The following is a 13,443-nucleotide window of genomic DNA, read 5'->3' as shown; positions in this document are numbered from 1 at the left end:
TCTGAAAATATGTTGTTCCAGGGAGGGACCCCCCAGAAGCAAAGATTTGAGTTAAAAACATTCGCTCTGAAAGAATATATACGCTCGTGCATCGTGCGCGTGTGTGTGCGTGCGTGCATGTGTGTGTAGGCAGAGAGGCACACCCATGGTTAACCTCAGGGTGGGGCGCTCTGTTACTCAGAATGTCACAAACCAGCAGCATATGGCAGCAGCCGCCTGCTTCTGCTTTGATAGACTCTGTCTGAAAGCTCCAATGTAGTATGCAGGACATCATCAACAACTTTTTTGGTCACATAAGCCTGGAAATCAGGCTGCTGGCTAACTAGCTAACTAGTAGTTGCTAACTCGCTCGCAGCAGGCTTGTCGTTGGTTAGACACACAGTCCGACAGGCATTAGTCTGACAACGCCGTCGCTCCCAACATGCGTGGCCAGTTGCAACTAACCTGTGGCAGGTTAAAACTAACCCGTTCTTTGAGGTTAGTTTTTGGCTTTTCTGCCTTTATTGATAGTATCAAGTGAAGACTGACAGGAAAGAGGGAGAGACACGCAGCAATGGTCGTCATGAACGGGACTCGAACATGCGACGCGCTGTCAGGCCAAAGCATTATGTGGCATGCACCTGGACCACTTGGCCAGCAGGCGTCCCAGTGAGGTTAGGTTTAGGGTTGTGTTCTGGGTAGGGTGTCAGACTCATGACTGTAGGACTGTTAGTACGTCGGACATAACAGTAGTGGATGGGGACAGAGGACCTAACAGTAGTGGATGGGGACAGAGGACCTAACAGTAGTGGATGGGGACAGAGGACCTAACAGTAGTGGCTGGGGGACAGAGGACCTAACAGTAGTGGATGGGGACAGAGGACCAAACAGTAGTGGATGGGGACAGAGGACCAAACAGTAGTGGCTGGGGGACAGAGGACCTAACAGTAGTGGATGGGGACAGAGGACCTAACAGTAGTGGATGGGGACAGAGGACCTAACAGTAGTGGATGGGGACAGAGGACCAGACAGTAGTGGATGGGGACAGAGGACCTAACAGTAGTGGATGGGGACAGAGGACCAAACAGTAGTGGATGGGGACAGAGGACCAAACAGTAGTGGATGGGGACAGAGGACCTAACAGTAGTGGATGGGGACAGAGGACCTAACAGTAGTGGATGGGGACAGAGGACCAAACAGTAGTGGATGGGGACAGAGGACCAAACAGTAGTGGCTGGGGACAGAGGACCAAACAGTAGTGGATGGGGACAGAGGACCAAACAGTAGTGGATGGGGACAGAGGACCAAACAGTAGTGGATGGGGACAGAGGACCTAACAGTAGTGGATGGGGACAGAGGACCTAACAGTAGTGGCTGGGGACAGAGGACCTAACAGTAGTGGCTGGGGACAGAGGACCTAACAGTAGTGGCTGGGGACAGAGGACCTAACAGTAGTGGCTGGGGACAGAGGACCAAACAGTAGTGGATGGGGACAGAGGACCTAACAGTAGTGGATGGGGACAGAGGACCAAACAGTAGTGGATGGGGACAGAGGACCAAACAGTAGTGGATGGGGACAGAGGACCTAACAGTAGTGGCTGGGGACAGAGGACCTAACAGTAGTGGCTGGGGACAGAGGACCAAACAGTAGTGGATGGGGACAGAGGACCTAACAGTAGTGGATGGGGACAGAGGACCTAACAGTAGTGGATGGGGACAGAGGACCAAACAGTAGTGGATGGGGACAGAGGACCTAACAGTAGTGGCTGGGGACAGAGGACCTAACAGTAGTGGCTGGGGACAGAGGCGAGCCATGACTCTGCAGTCGGAAGACATAAGCGAAGAAAGGAGAGACGGGAAGAGAGGGGAGGAAGGGCAGGGTATGTGCACAGTCAGCAGCATCCACACACACAATCCCATCCATCTCTTTCCCCCTCTCGCTTTCTGCCTCCCCACGTTGGTCAGAATGCTTAGTCACTGCAGTGAATCGATATCCGCTGAATATGGAGTCACACACGGCTGCACAGCGTGTAGTTTGTACAGGTACACCAACCACGGTTCACAAAACAAACCACTACACTGGTGGTTCCAAAGCCAAGCGCCGCTAACTGATGAACAGCAATGGCCCAAGGAATGACAATGACAATGCTCTGTGTTTTAATGTTTTGGCCCCATCTAATGACAGTCACAATGCTCTGTGTTTTAATGTTTTGGCCCCATCTAATGACAGTCACAATGCTCTGTGTTTTAATGTTTTGGCCCCATGTAATGACAGTCACAATGCTCTGTGTTTTAATGTTTTGGCCCCATCTAATGACAGTCACAATGCTCTGTGTTTTAATGTTTTGGCCCCATCTAATGACAGTCACAATGCTCTGTGTTTTAATGTTTTGGCCCCATCTAATGACAGTCACAATGCTCTGTGTTTTAATGTTTTGGCCCCATGTAATGACAATGACAATGCTCTGTGTTTTAATGTTTTGGCCCCATGTAATGACAATGACAATGCTCTGTGTTTTGCAGCCCAAGCTGATGGCCAAGGACCTGCTAGACCTGGTGGCCTCGCACTTCAACCTCAAGGAGAAGGAGTACTTTGGAATCTCCTACACAGATGAAACGTAAGTCAATGTCCTCTCTCTCAGTGGTGATAGAAAGGTCACCTCAACGTTTGACCAGGTCAGCTCTGCCTGTGATTGAGTGGACTCTGGTAGGCTCTTGTTTTCTGCTGTGGTGTGAGATTTGTTTAATTACGTTAACATTATTGTACATCTGGCATGCTCACATTTAGTCATGAACATGCAACTGCTGCTGTCTTTTGGTTTATTCTTAATTACATTTTTGTTTGTGTCATGTTCTCTAAGCTGCCCATAACAATTGGTGGTTCTACACAAATTTGTATACTGAAACAATTGTCAATTGTCAGAACCTCAATGAAAAAAAAAAAACATTAAACAAGAAATGACACATCAGCTTGCAGCAAGCTGAACCTCTTGAAAGGTACTGTCAAGTGTCAACACATGACTCTTACTAAACATGACCAAAAACAAAGAGTTAAATTAAGGTGGCTTTCACATGTAAAACTGTAAAAGTGTATGTATTAATGCACTGTTGGGCACGCTGTCACACTTATAAGTTGCAGTATGCACACAGTTTATACAGAGCCAAGACGACGTACACATGTATTCATCATTGAACCGTTCATTCATCCTTCCCGAGCTGGTCTGTTTACTGTTCAGTCCGGGTTAGATCCCGCCTACTGTATCCGATCATTTCCACACACACTCTTTTTGATACAGAGACAGTCATGGCGGCAAGACTGACTGTTCAGGAGAGGAGAAAAACTTGTTTTTTATGAGTTAATAGCACAGACTCTTCACATACTAGAGCATGTCTGAAATAAATGTCAGAGCTGAAATCGAAATGTAAATATGAAATAAATGCTTAAAGGAGCGTTCAGTGATTTGGGTGATTTGGAAAAAAAACACGGTCCGCCCCGGTAACAAGATATGCACATGCACACGCTCTAGGCCAACAGCACGCGCACCATCATATATATATATCATAACGGAAATTTAACAAATATTCAATGATTTAGCCTCGGTCAGAAACGGTCACAAATAAATTGCTGTTTTCCGTGTTCCATAACTAACATCCTACTGCAAAACTGAGCTAGCCCTTTGATTGGCTGGCCGAGTGAGGACCATAGAGATATATACAGTGGCCGAACACAGTATTGCATTGCATGCTTATGTCCCGTAATTATGCTGCCTACTTTGGCTGGGTTTTACCAAGGCCAGCCAATGAGGAAAAAGTGACCACTCTGAGAAAGTGTTGAGAAAGTGAGGTGAAAGTGCCGACTAGTTGCAGGCGGTGTCTCTTTAGTGATCAGCTCTGCAAGCTGATAATAAATAAGGACAAAAAGTAAGTTATTCCTAGCAGTAGCACCAGTTTGGCTTCAAAGACAGCGTTAGGAATCTGTCTATTGCGACCTAAAAGTACACACAGCATTGCCATGCTGTGTGTTGTCTTGAATGTCAGACATGAATCGAAATGCAAACAATGCCATTTGAATGAGTTTCATCGGCAGCACAGGTGGCCCTGATGCACGCGCACATAGCCCACACAACAAGCCTAGCTAGCTCTCTTCTTCATGCAAACACTCCTTTGAAATGATTTCCATACAGACAAACAGCACCCGGCCTTTTGCATCTTACATTCTCTCCTCCCTTTGTACTCAGTGTTGTATACCTTCACGTGTGATATCATGTTAAGGCCATCATGTTTCTCTGTGGCATTTACAGAATACAGTAGCCCCCACGGGGGTCTGTCTGTCCTGTGACGTGTTTTGTTGGTCTGTGTCTGTGAAGAGGGCTGACCTCTGACCACTGAGACACTGTGGGAGACAGGGGAGGAGAGGGAAGGGGGTGCACAGAAAGAAAAGAGAGAGGGAGGGAGAGAGAGAGAGAGAGAGAGAGAGAGAGAGAGAGAGAGAAATGTATTTTTGCAAGATTGTACATGTTTTTATTGTGTTGTGTTGTGTTATTTGTATTGTTTGTCATGGAACCCGGGAAGAGTAGCTGCTACTTCGGTGGCAGCTAATGGGGATAAGGGGGGGGGGGGGGGGGATATGAATAAAGAATAAAGATAGAGAAAGAGAGAGAAAGAAAAGTTTGGACTCGATGGAGGACAGAAGCCGTCGCGACAATGTCCGTATATACGGGGTAGGTGAGGGGGTGGAGGGGGGCAACCCAGTAAAGTTCTTTGAGACCTGGATACCCCAGATATTGAAGCTGGACACCAAAGCAGGGTCCATTAAACTGGATCGATGTCATCGCCTTGGTCCTAAAATCAACCCAAACCCCATACAACGCGGCCGACCTGCGCCTCCCCGTGGTGTTATACTCAAACTACATCACTCCGGGGACAAGAAGAAGGTGATGGATGCGGCGAGACAAGCCATGGAGAAAGGATAGCAGCCGAAGTTCCAGGGAGCGGTCATCTCTTTCTACCATGATTTCTCACAAGGGACCCTCAAGAAGCGCAAATCCTTTGACGACATCAGAAAGCAGTTAAGAGCAAAGAAGGTGGAATACTCTACACTACACAATGGGGTGCTTCGCATAAAACACAATGGCAAGGTAACATTATGTAACACCCCAGAGAAGGCGACTGAGTTTCTCCGCTCCATGTAGTCTAGAGCTCTAGTCCAATGCACACTATTTTATTTTATTTTGTATTTTTTGTATTGGGGACAGATGCCTCTAGGCTAAAACAAGATATCATGTTAAGGCAACAGAGCCTTATTTTTCTTTTATTATGATAAATGGGAAATGTATTTTAATTTTTTATGTGAATATTGAAGCGAGCTACAGCTCGGGATAGTTAGCACAACAAACTGGTGCTTTTTGCCCTGTGGGGTTTTATTTTCTCTCTGCTTCTCACTAAGGAAGCTCTGCATCCGGTTTATTTTTTCTGGTGGATGGTTAGTTTTTCTAGACCCATTTTTATATGGGTAGCAGCTAGCGTTAAGAGCACTTACTTACACTTACTTTTTTCTCAGCTGTTTTACATTATAGCTGTGTGTTTGTGTTTTTGTGTGTTGCTCACTCAGCATGTGGATTGGACACGTTTTTGTTTCACTTTTGGCCAACCCGTACGCCTACTATTTGGACACTCAAAGAGACTGTGGTGCGATGTTAATGTTTATATTGTTTCATTGCCAAGGGGACCTTTTTCCTTTATTTTTCATTATTTATTTTGCCATGACGGATGTCATTAAATAATCTTAAAATATGTTCTTGGAATGTCAGGGGCTTGCATAAACCGGTTAAGCGGAGATTGGAGAACAGTGCTGTCCTTTCTCAAAAAAGAAAATGTTCATGTTGCTTTTTTACAAGAGACATATTTGGAGGAAAGCAAGGATTTGCTTAAACTTAAACATACCTGGATTGGCGATGTCTTTATGACGTCCTATGCCTCTAATACTAGAGGGGTTGCTATTTTAGTTAATAAGAATATTTCCTTCAGATCCACACATGTTATAAAAGATAGGGAGGGTAGATATGTTATTGTAAGGGGTATTTTGTTTGGTAAATCTGTGACTTTTATGAATATTTATTGCCCCCCTGGATATCCCACACATTTTCTAACTAAAGTATTTTCAGAGTTTGTGGAATTGTGGAGTGCAGACTACCAATACATCGGGGGGGATTTTAACGTGATTATGACTCCTCTTTTGGATAAATGCCCCCCCTCTGTAGGTCCACCTAGTAGCCGGGCTAAAACACTTGAGTCGATATGCAATGATATTGACTTTGCTGATGTTTGGAGGACATTTAACACTTCTTCTAAAGCATATACATTCTTCAGCAATCCCCACAAGTGTCATTCAAGACTCGATTAATTTTGCACCCAAACGCCTGCTTAATTCGGTAACATCATGCAAAATTGGCAGTATAGAGTGACCATGCACCGATTTATTTAGAAATCTCCTTCCGTGAGATAAATAGATTTTCCAGATCCTGGAGACTCAATTCCACACTCTTGAACAATGATGTTTTTACTTCTCATTTTATTTCTCAATTTAAGGTTTTTTATGAGGTAAATGCTGGGTCTGCATCTAACCCAACCATTTTATGGGAAACATGCAAAGCCTTCTCTAGGGGTTTAATCATATCTTTTACGGCCAGCAGGCGGCGGCAGAGGATAGCACAACAAACACAGTTGGAAGACAGGCTATTAGAGGCATTGCACAGCTATCTGACAGACCACACTGCTGACAAGCTAAAGGAAGTGACCGCTGCTCGTGTTGCTCTTGAATCCGGACCGGTCTGGTGCTCTCCCTCGACAGTGAAAAAGCCTTTGATAGAATAGAATGGCCATATCTCTTTCATACGATGAGTATTTTCGGTGTGGGTGACACATTTATTAAATGGGTTAAAGTTCTGTATAATGGCCCCCAGGCAGCGGTTCTTACAAATGGTCTTAGGTCTAAAAACTTCTCTTTGCAACGCTCTAACAGGCAGGGTTGCCCATTGAGTCCTTTGCTATTTGCCGTCGCCATAGAGCAGTTTGCCCAGTTCATACGTCAATCACCTGCTATTTCTGGGGTTATGGTTGAGGAGAGGGAGCATAAGATAAATTTATATGCTGATGATGTCCTTTTGTTCCTAACTAAACCAGATACCTCTGTTCCCTGTGTCATGGACGCTATTACTAAATTTGGATCCTTCTCAGGATTTAAGATAAACTACTCCAAATCAGATTCCATGCCACTGGGTATCCTCCAAACTGTTCCGAGCGCCCCTGATCCGTTCCCATTTCGCTGGTCCCCCACTGGCTTTGTTTATTTGGGTGTACATATAACTCCCCTATTTGAACAAATGTACACTGCCAACTTTACTCCACTGCTAGATGTCATAAAGTCTGACCTTGATCGATGGGCTTCACTGCCACTGTCTTGGTTGGGTAGAGTGGCACTTATTAAAATGAACATACTACCAAGGTTATTATATCCACTCCAGATGGTCCCTATTTTCCTCTCATGTAAGGTGGTCAAGGTTATTGAGGGCTGGTTAAGCTTGTTTATCTGGAGCAAGAGAAGGCCCAGGTTGAAGCTAGCAAAGTTACAACTGTCTGTCTCTGAAGGAGGGCTGGACCTCCCCAATATAAAATGGTATCAGACAGCTGCACAACTACGATTTGTAGCAGCATGGTTAGAGGAAGATCAACCTTCAATTTGGCTAGATATTGAAACTGCACAGTGTGATTGTCCTCTCCGGAATCTCTTGTTTCTCAGAGATCCTACAACAGCAAAGAAATATTGTAAAAACCCAATTGTTTCCAACACACTAAAGGCATGGAAGGTGGCAAGGCTTTTGGAGGGTCGAGCCAAAGTAACATCACCTCTTACCTCAATTCAGGGGAACCCAGACTTTCCTCCTGGCCTTACTGACCTTGGGTTTAATTATTGGAGAGATAGCGGTATAACAACGTTAGAAGATCTTTTTACCGGTCCTATACTCATGTCATTTGATCAAATACAACAAAAATATGACCTACATCGCAGTCATTTTTTCAGATTTTTACAGGTGAGGGATTTCATTCTCAGACACACAACACTATCAACTAATTCAACTACCTCTCCAATTGAGAGAGTGCTGACAATGGGTTTTACAAGAGGGTTTATAAGTATTCTGTATGGCATGTTAAGATCCAAAACAACTGTTGACTTGACACACAAGATGCTAAGAGGAAATGGGAAAGTGATCTTGAGGTTGAAATTTCAGACAAGGTTTGGTGGGAAATATTTGAAAATGCCAAAAAACTTTCTGTGTGTAATAGAGCTTGGTCGATTCAGCTAAGAACCATACACCGATTACAGATCTCACCTAGCCTTCGCCATAAAATGAATCCTACTCTATCTCCTCTCTGTCTTAAGTGTAAAACTGAAGAGGGAAATTATATTCACTGTATATGGTCATGTCATAAGATTAAACGATACTGGTTGGGTATCGTGCAGCAGTTGAATGAGATCTTTAATATGGAGTTTGAACCTGACCCTATGTGTCAAGTTCCATACACGTCTGTTTAATCTCTTAATTTATGCTGCTAGGAAAAATATTCTGTTGTCTTGGATTAATGAGAAACCACCAACAAAAAAAGACTGGCACAAAATAATCATGCAGTGCATGCCGTTGGAATTCCTAACCTGCATGCTACGCTCCACCACAGATACCTTCTATAAAATATGGGACCCATATTTGAGATTTGTTGGCCCTCAGTTAGCTACCACCTTGACCATAGGGTTCCTGGACAGAAGCGATGCGACTAACCTTGATTGATAAAGTTATGGATATTGTTATGTATGTATGTATAATGCATATCTTTTATTTTATTTTCTCTGGAGTTAACCCATCTAAACTTTCAAGCACCAAACTGCAAATGTGTCCATATTTGTATATTATTTTTGCACTTTATTATTTTAAGTGTATAATTGTGTCCTTTGTTCCACAACGCGCCTGAGCTGAGCTGTCTGTTTTTGTTTGTTTTGTTTTGTTTTTCCTGTCTTGTCTTTGTCATAAAATGTAAAAATCAATAAAAATATTATTGAAAAAAAGAGAAATTATGCTCAAGTTTGCTTTGGTTGTTGTTGGCTGCGTGGTGTACTTTGGGGCCCGGTGCTGAGTGCTGTTTGGGGCCCCTTGCGGTGCTGAGTGGTGTTTGGGGTCTGATGGCTGATCAATCTGTTTGCCTTCTCTTCTCAGGGGCCATTTTAGCTGGCTGCAGCTGGACCGCAGGGTGCTAGAACATGAGTTCCCCAAGAAGACTGGGCCCATAGTCCTCTATTTCTGTGTCAGGTAAGTTTTTATTCACCTGTTACTATTCACACGTAGTGTGTGCCTCATTCGCACGTGTGTGTGTTTGTGTGTGTGTGTGTGTGTGCGCGCGCGCGCGCGCGCGCGCACGCGCGAGAGAGTGCGTGCATGTCTGTGTATGTACTCTTGTGCGTGTTCAAGTGTGATTCTATGTTTGTGTTTGTGCTCATACTTCAACTACTCAAGAAAAGTCAAGTGTGGTGTTTGAGTGAAGATGAAAGAAAAATACATGCAGTTAGTAGGAACCTGCTTGACAATAAACAGTGTCTGTGTGTGTGTGTGTGTGTGTGTGTGTGTGTGTGTGTGTGTGTGTGTGTGTGTGTGTGTGTGTGTGTGTGTGTGTGTGTGTGTGTGTGTGTGTGTGTGTGTGTGTGTGTGTGTGTGTGTGTGTGTGTGTGTGACTGTGTGCGTGTGCGTGTGTGTGTGTGTGTGTGGCTGTGTGCGCACGTGTGCACAATACAAAAATTGTGCATGTGTATATATTTACACCTGTTTGTGTGTATTAATTTGCTTACACGTGCACGCATGTGTGCACAATTGTAATTAATTGAAACAGATTAGCGAGGTCAGTTAAGAGGGGCACCTACAAAATTGCCTCGTTTAACTCCCGCCACCAGGGCCTCTCAGCCAATCAGAAGCCTCTCACACAGCTCATCAGTATGCGTCCATGCAAATCCCATCAAGCGGCGCGACATGACTACAAAGTGGTGTGCTCAGAATGCTTTCCCATGAGGAACACAAACCTTAAGAGTTCTTATCTCCTTAGCTCACTGTATCAGTGCAGATTACCCTGTGAAAGCCAGTTTACAGGAAAAGTATTTAGTGCTTTCCAGTTTTACAGAGAGCCTTTGTGAGGGCACCTATTATCAGTGTAATGACATGGCAGAACAAAGAACAAGCCCTAATTCAAGCGGATGAACACGTATAGTACCCAGCCATTAACTCATTCACAAATTGGTTCAAATCTTTGGTGAAGCTTGTTTGTAGAAATAGAATTTGAATATAAATACTAGCCTAAAAATATATAGAGGATGGGTTTTAATTAGGAAACAGACGAGCATAACAAGGTAGACAGACACATAACCAAATTATATGTGGCTTCTGTAATTGTATTTTGTCAACCCACAGGTCCCACAATGTGTCCAGGATCACATTCTGGTTCATTTCCATCTCCTAGCAACCTATAGTCATTCATATGTTGGCGAAGAGCGCCCTCTATCGTAATCACTGAAAACACGTCCTGGGACGTCCATGGTAGTCACTAAGGATTTAGTGATTTAGTCACTTGAATTTGTAATTAAATGATGTCCAGGGACATCATTGTGTTAACACATTCCATGCTATCCACGAGAGATCTCGTGGAAAGTTATTAACCATCCACGAGATACACAAGATTCCGGCTCGTGTATTTCTTCTCTGTATATTTTGCGCATTTCTCTGGCACTATAGCGCCACGATCTCGCCTAGAGGGCTGGGCAGGATTGTGTTAAGTACCATTATGAATATGAATAGACAGCACATTGAGCATGTACCTCATGAAAGATACAGGGGTGCATATGCTCTGTAAGTGTATCCCTCACTGTGTTTCCTCCTGTCCGAGGCTTATGAAATGTCTCCTCTTCCTTTCTCCTTGCCCGGCCTTTGTACCGTTCTCACAACAAACTAAGGCCCCCGCTCTTACATAAAGCTCCATCACATGGCCATCACAATAATATTTGCGTGCATGGGTGCATGTGTGAGTGACAGAGAGAGACACACCTTCTACAGTACGTGCATGCTCTGTGAGGAGCTTCCCTGTCCTCTCTTTTGTCTGAAATTAAAGTGCACACCCTTCACCCCCCCCCACCCCCCCACACACACACATACAATCGCCACTGTTCTATTTGTCCTCGAGTTATCCCCATGATGTCACATGCACCGCGGGGACAGGACCTTTTGGCTAGCAACGTACATAGCGACGTGGCGCGCGCCATCTCAGCTAAACAATGTCGCCGAGCAGTCGTTTCCTGACCTTTGTGATAAGGGTCACGTCACGACGCAATGGGTCAACATATGACATAATAGCCTCTCCAGCAAACAGACTTATTGTTCATGTTCACCGAACGCTTTTTTATTTCTCTTTGTGGGGGGCAACAGGGTTCAGTGTGTGTACAACACTACTGTGTTGCTATGGCAGAGGTTGCGGAGATGTTCTGTTGATGATGACCATGTTTTAGGCTGTGTGTGTTTGTGCGTGCGTGTGTGCTTGTATGCGTGTGTGTGTGTGTGTGTGTGTGTGTGTGTGTGTGTGTGTGTGTGTGTGTGTGTGTGACTGTGTGTGTGTGTGTGTGTGTGTGTGTGTGTGTGTGTGTGTGTTGTGATCCCTGACACCATTTGGAGGCCTCATCTCCAATACACTGCCTCTCCAAATGTCAAGCTCTCTCTCCCTTTCTCGCTCTTCTCTCCGCCTCGCTCCCTCTCTCCCTGTTTCTCTCTTTTCTCTCACTATCTCTCTCTCTCTCTCTCTCTCTCTCTCTCTCTCTCTCTTATTGTTCTCTCTGTCTGACTTGTCTCTCACTCCCTTACTCTGTATAATCAGTCCACAATCAGCCGAATGTCAGAACTGAATCCATTATCGTTCTCTGCTGCCTACCCTAGACCAATACTGTGTGTGTGTGTGTGTGTGTGTGTGTGTGTGTGTGTGTGTGTGTGTGTGTGTGTGTGTGTGTGTGTGTGTGTGTAAACATGTATTCCTCATGTGGTTGGGTGTTTTGTGCAAATTTTGTTATGTTTGGCAGCCCACCCAAGGTCTCAAATCAGTGGGTGATTTTGTGATGAATGCGTGTGTGTGTGTGTGTGTGTGTGTGTTTCAGGTCAAGAATGTGTTTTTAATTAAATGTTCAGTTGTTCACATTGAATATTGACAAGGCTCAGTATGTAACCAGATTTCTGCTCTACCGTATTGATCCTACAGGCCTCCCTCGCTACACAACCCTTAAACCCCCACCCTCCACACGCAAACGCACGCACGCACTCACAAACTCACGCACGCACGTGCGTGCGCATGCACAAATCTACTAATACACTAATAACACATACTCAATTTCTGGAGCTAAAGAACAACTTATATTTTCCTGTGTGTGTGTGTGGTTGCGTGCCTGCCGTGCCATGCCTGAATGCTCTTGTGCTTTTATTCTTTATTTAGAGAGAGATCGGAAGGATGACGACAGAATCATGCAAAGTGTAGAAATCACCCCAGGTGTTAACATGCTAATGTTAATTGTTAATGTTAATTGGGACTCATGGTTACACGGAATGTGTCCACGGTCATCATACATGTATTCCCATAAATGCATGTCAAAATGCTCAGTGTAAATGTAAGTATATAATACAGTTGGAGGGGGTACAGCATTATGTCGTTATGCGTTGTTACATGTGATATAGTGTGGTATAAAGCTTTTTGAAACAAATAGCGTACATTTTTTGGCAGTCACTTTGGGACAAATAGCAGCATTTAAATAGTATACAAAAAACCTAAACTCTAAGACATGTTTAAAGGTAGCAGCTTTGTTTACGGGGTCTGTACACTTTTCCGACCTGTCATTGGTCAAATTGTCAAAACGACCGGATTAAGGTTGGCGAACATGCGTTAAGGTTGGCGAACATGCGTTAAGGTCGGCCTACATGTGTTAAGGTAGGCGAACATGCGTTAAGGTTGGCCAACATGCGTTAAGGTTGGCCAACATGCTTTAAGGTTGGCCAACATGCGTTATGGTTGGCCAACAACATGCGTTAAGGTTGGCGAACATGCGTTAAGGTTGGGCAACATGCGCTGCTCCGTGCTTGCGGTTATGGTTAGGTTAGGGTTTGAGGTAGGTTGTTGTTGTCGGACCAGTCATGCATGGATAGGTAGGCTTTGCGTGTAAATGACAAAATGTACACATTTCACTGTCGGTGAGCAGAACTGAGCTCTTGAAATGTGTGTCAGAGAAACACATGACGTGAGATATCTCTTTTGATGTTCAACATGGAGGCAGCAGGCAGCACACTGCAGCGTACTGTGGTAGCACTAGCGCCCCCTCTGTTCCTGTGTGCATTCACGGCTAAA

General features: G+C 44.6%; 1 protein-coding gene across 10 annotated transcripts in view; it reads left to right on the top strand.

Annotated features, from left to right (window-relative positions):
• The window catches only part of frmd4a (FERM domain containing 4A), a 169,353-nt gene that overhangs the window by 101,734 nt on the left and 54,176 nt on the right, over positions 1-13,443 (top strand). For all 10 annotated transcript variants that reach the window (XM_083762399.1, XM_083762403.1, XM_083762402.1 and 7 more), the window contains exons 3-4: positions 2,503-2,597; positions 9,246-9,338. In XM_083762399.1, the coding sequence (XP_083618525.1) occupies positions 2,503-2,597; positions 9,246-9,338 (188 nt within the window). The remainder of the gene's footprint in view (positions 1-2,502; positions 2,598-9,245; positions 9,339-13,443) is intronic.

Source organism: Protomyctophum parallelum (assembly GCF_964188405.1).
Source record: "Protomyctophum parallelum genome assembly, chromosome: 4".
In the NCBI taxonomy this organism is placed as follows: Eukaryota; Metazoa; Chordata; class Actinopteri; order Myctophiformes; family Myctophidae; genus Protomyctophum; species Protomyctophum parallelum.
Note: the sequence above shows the minus strand (reverse complement) of the source record. Positions and strands in the feature narration are given on the sequence as shown.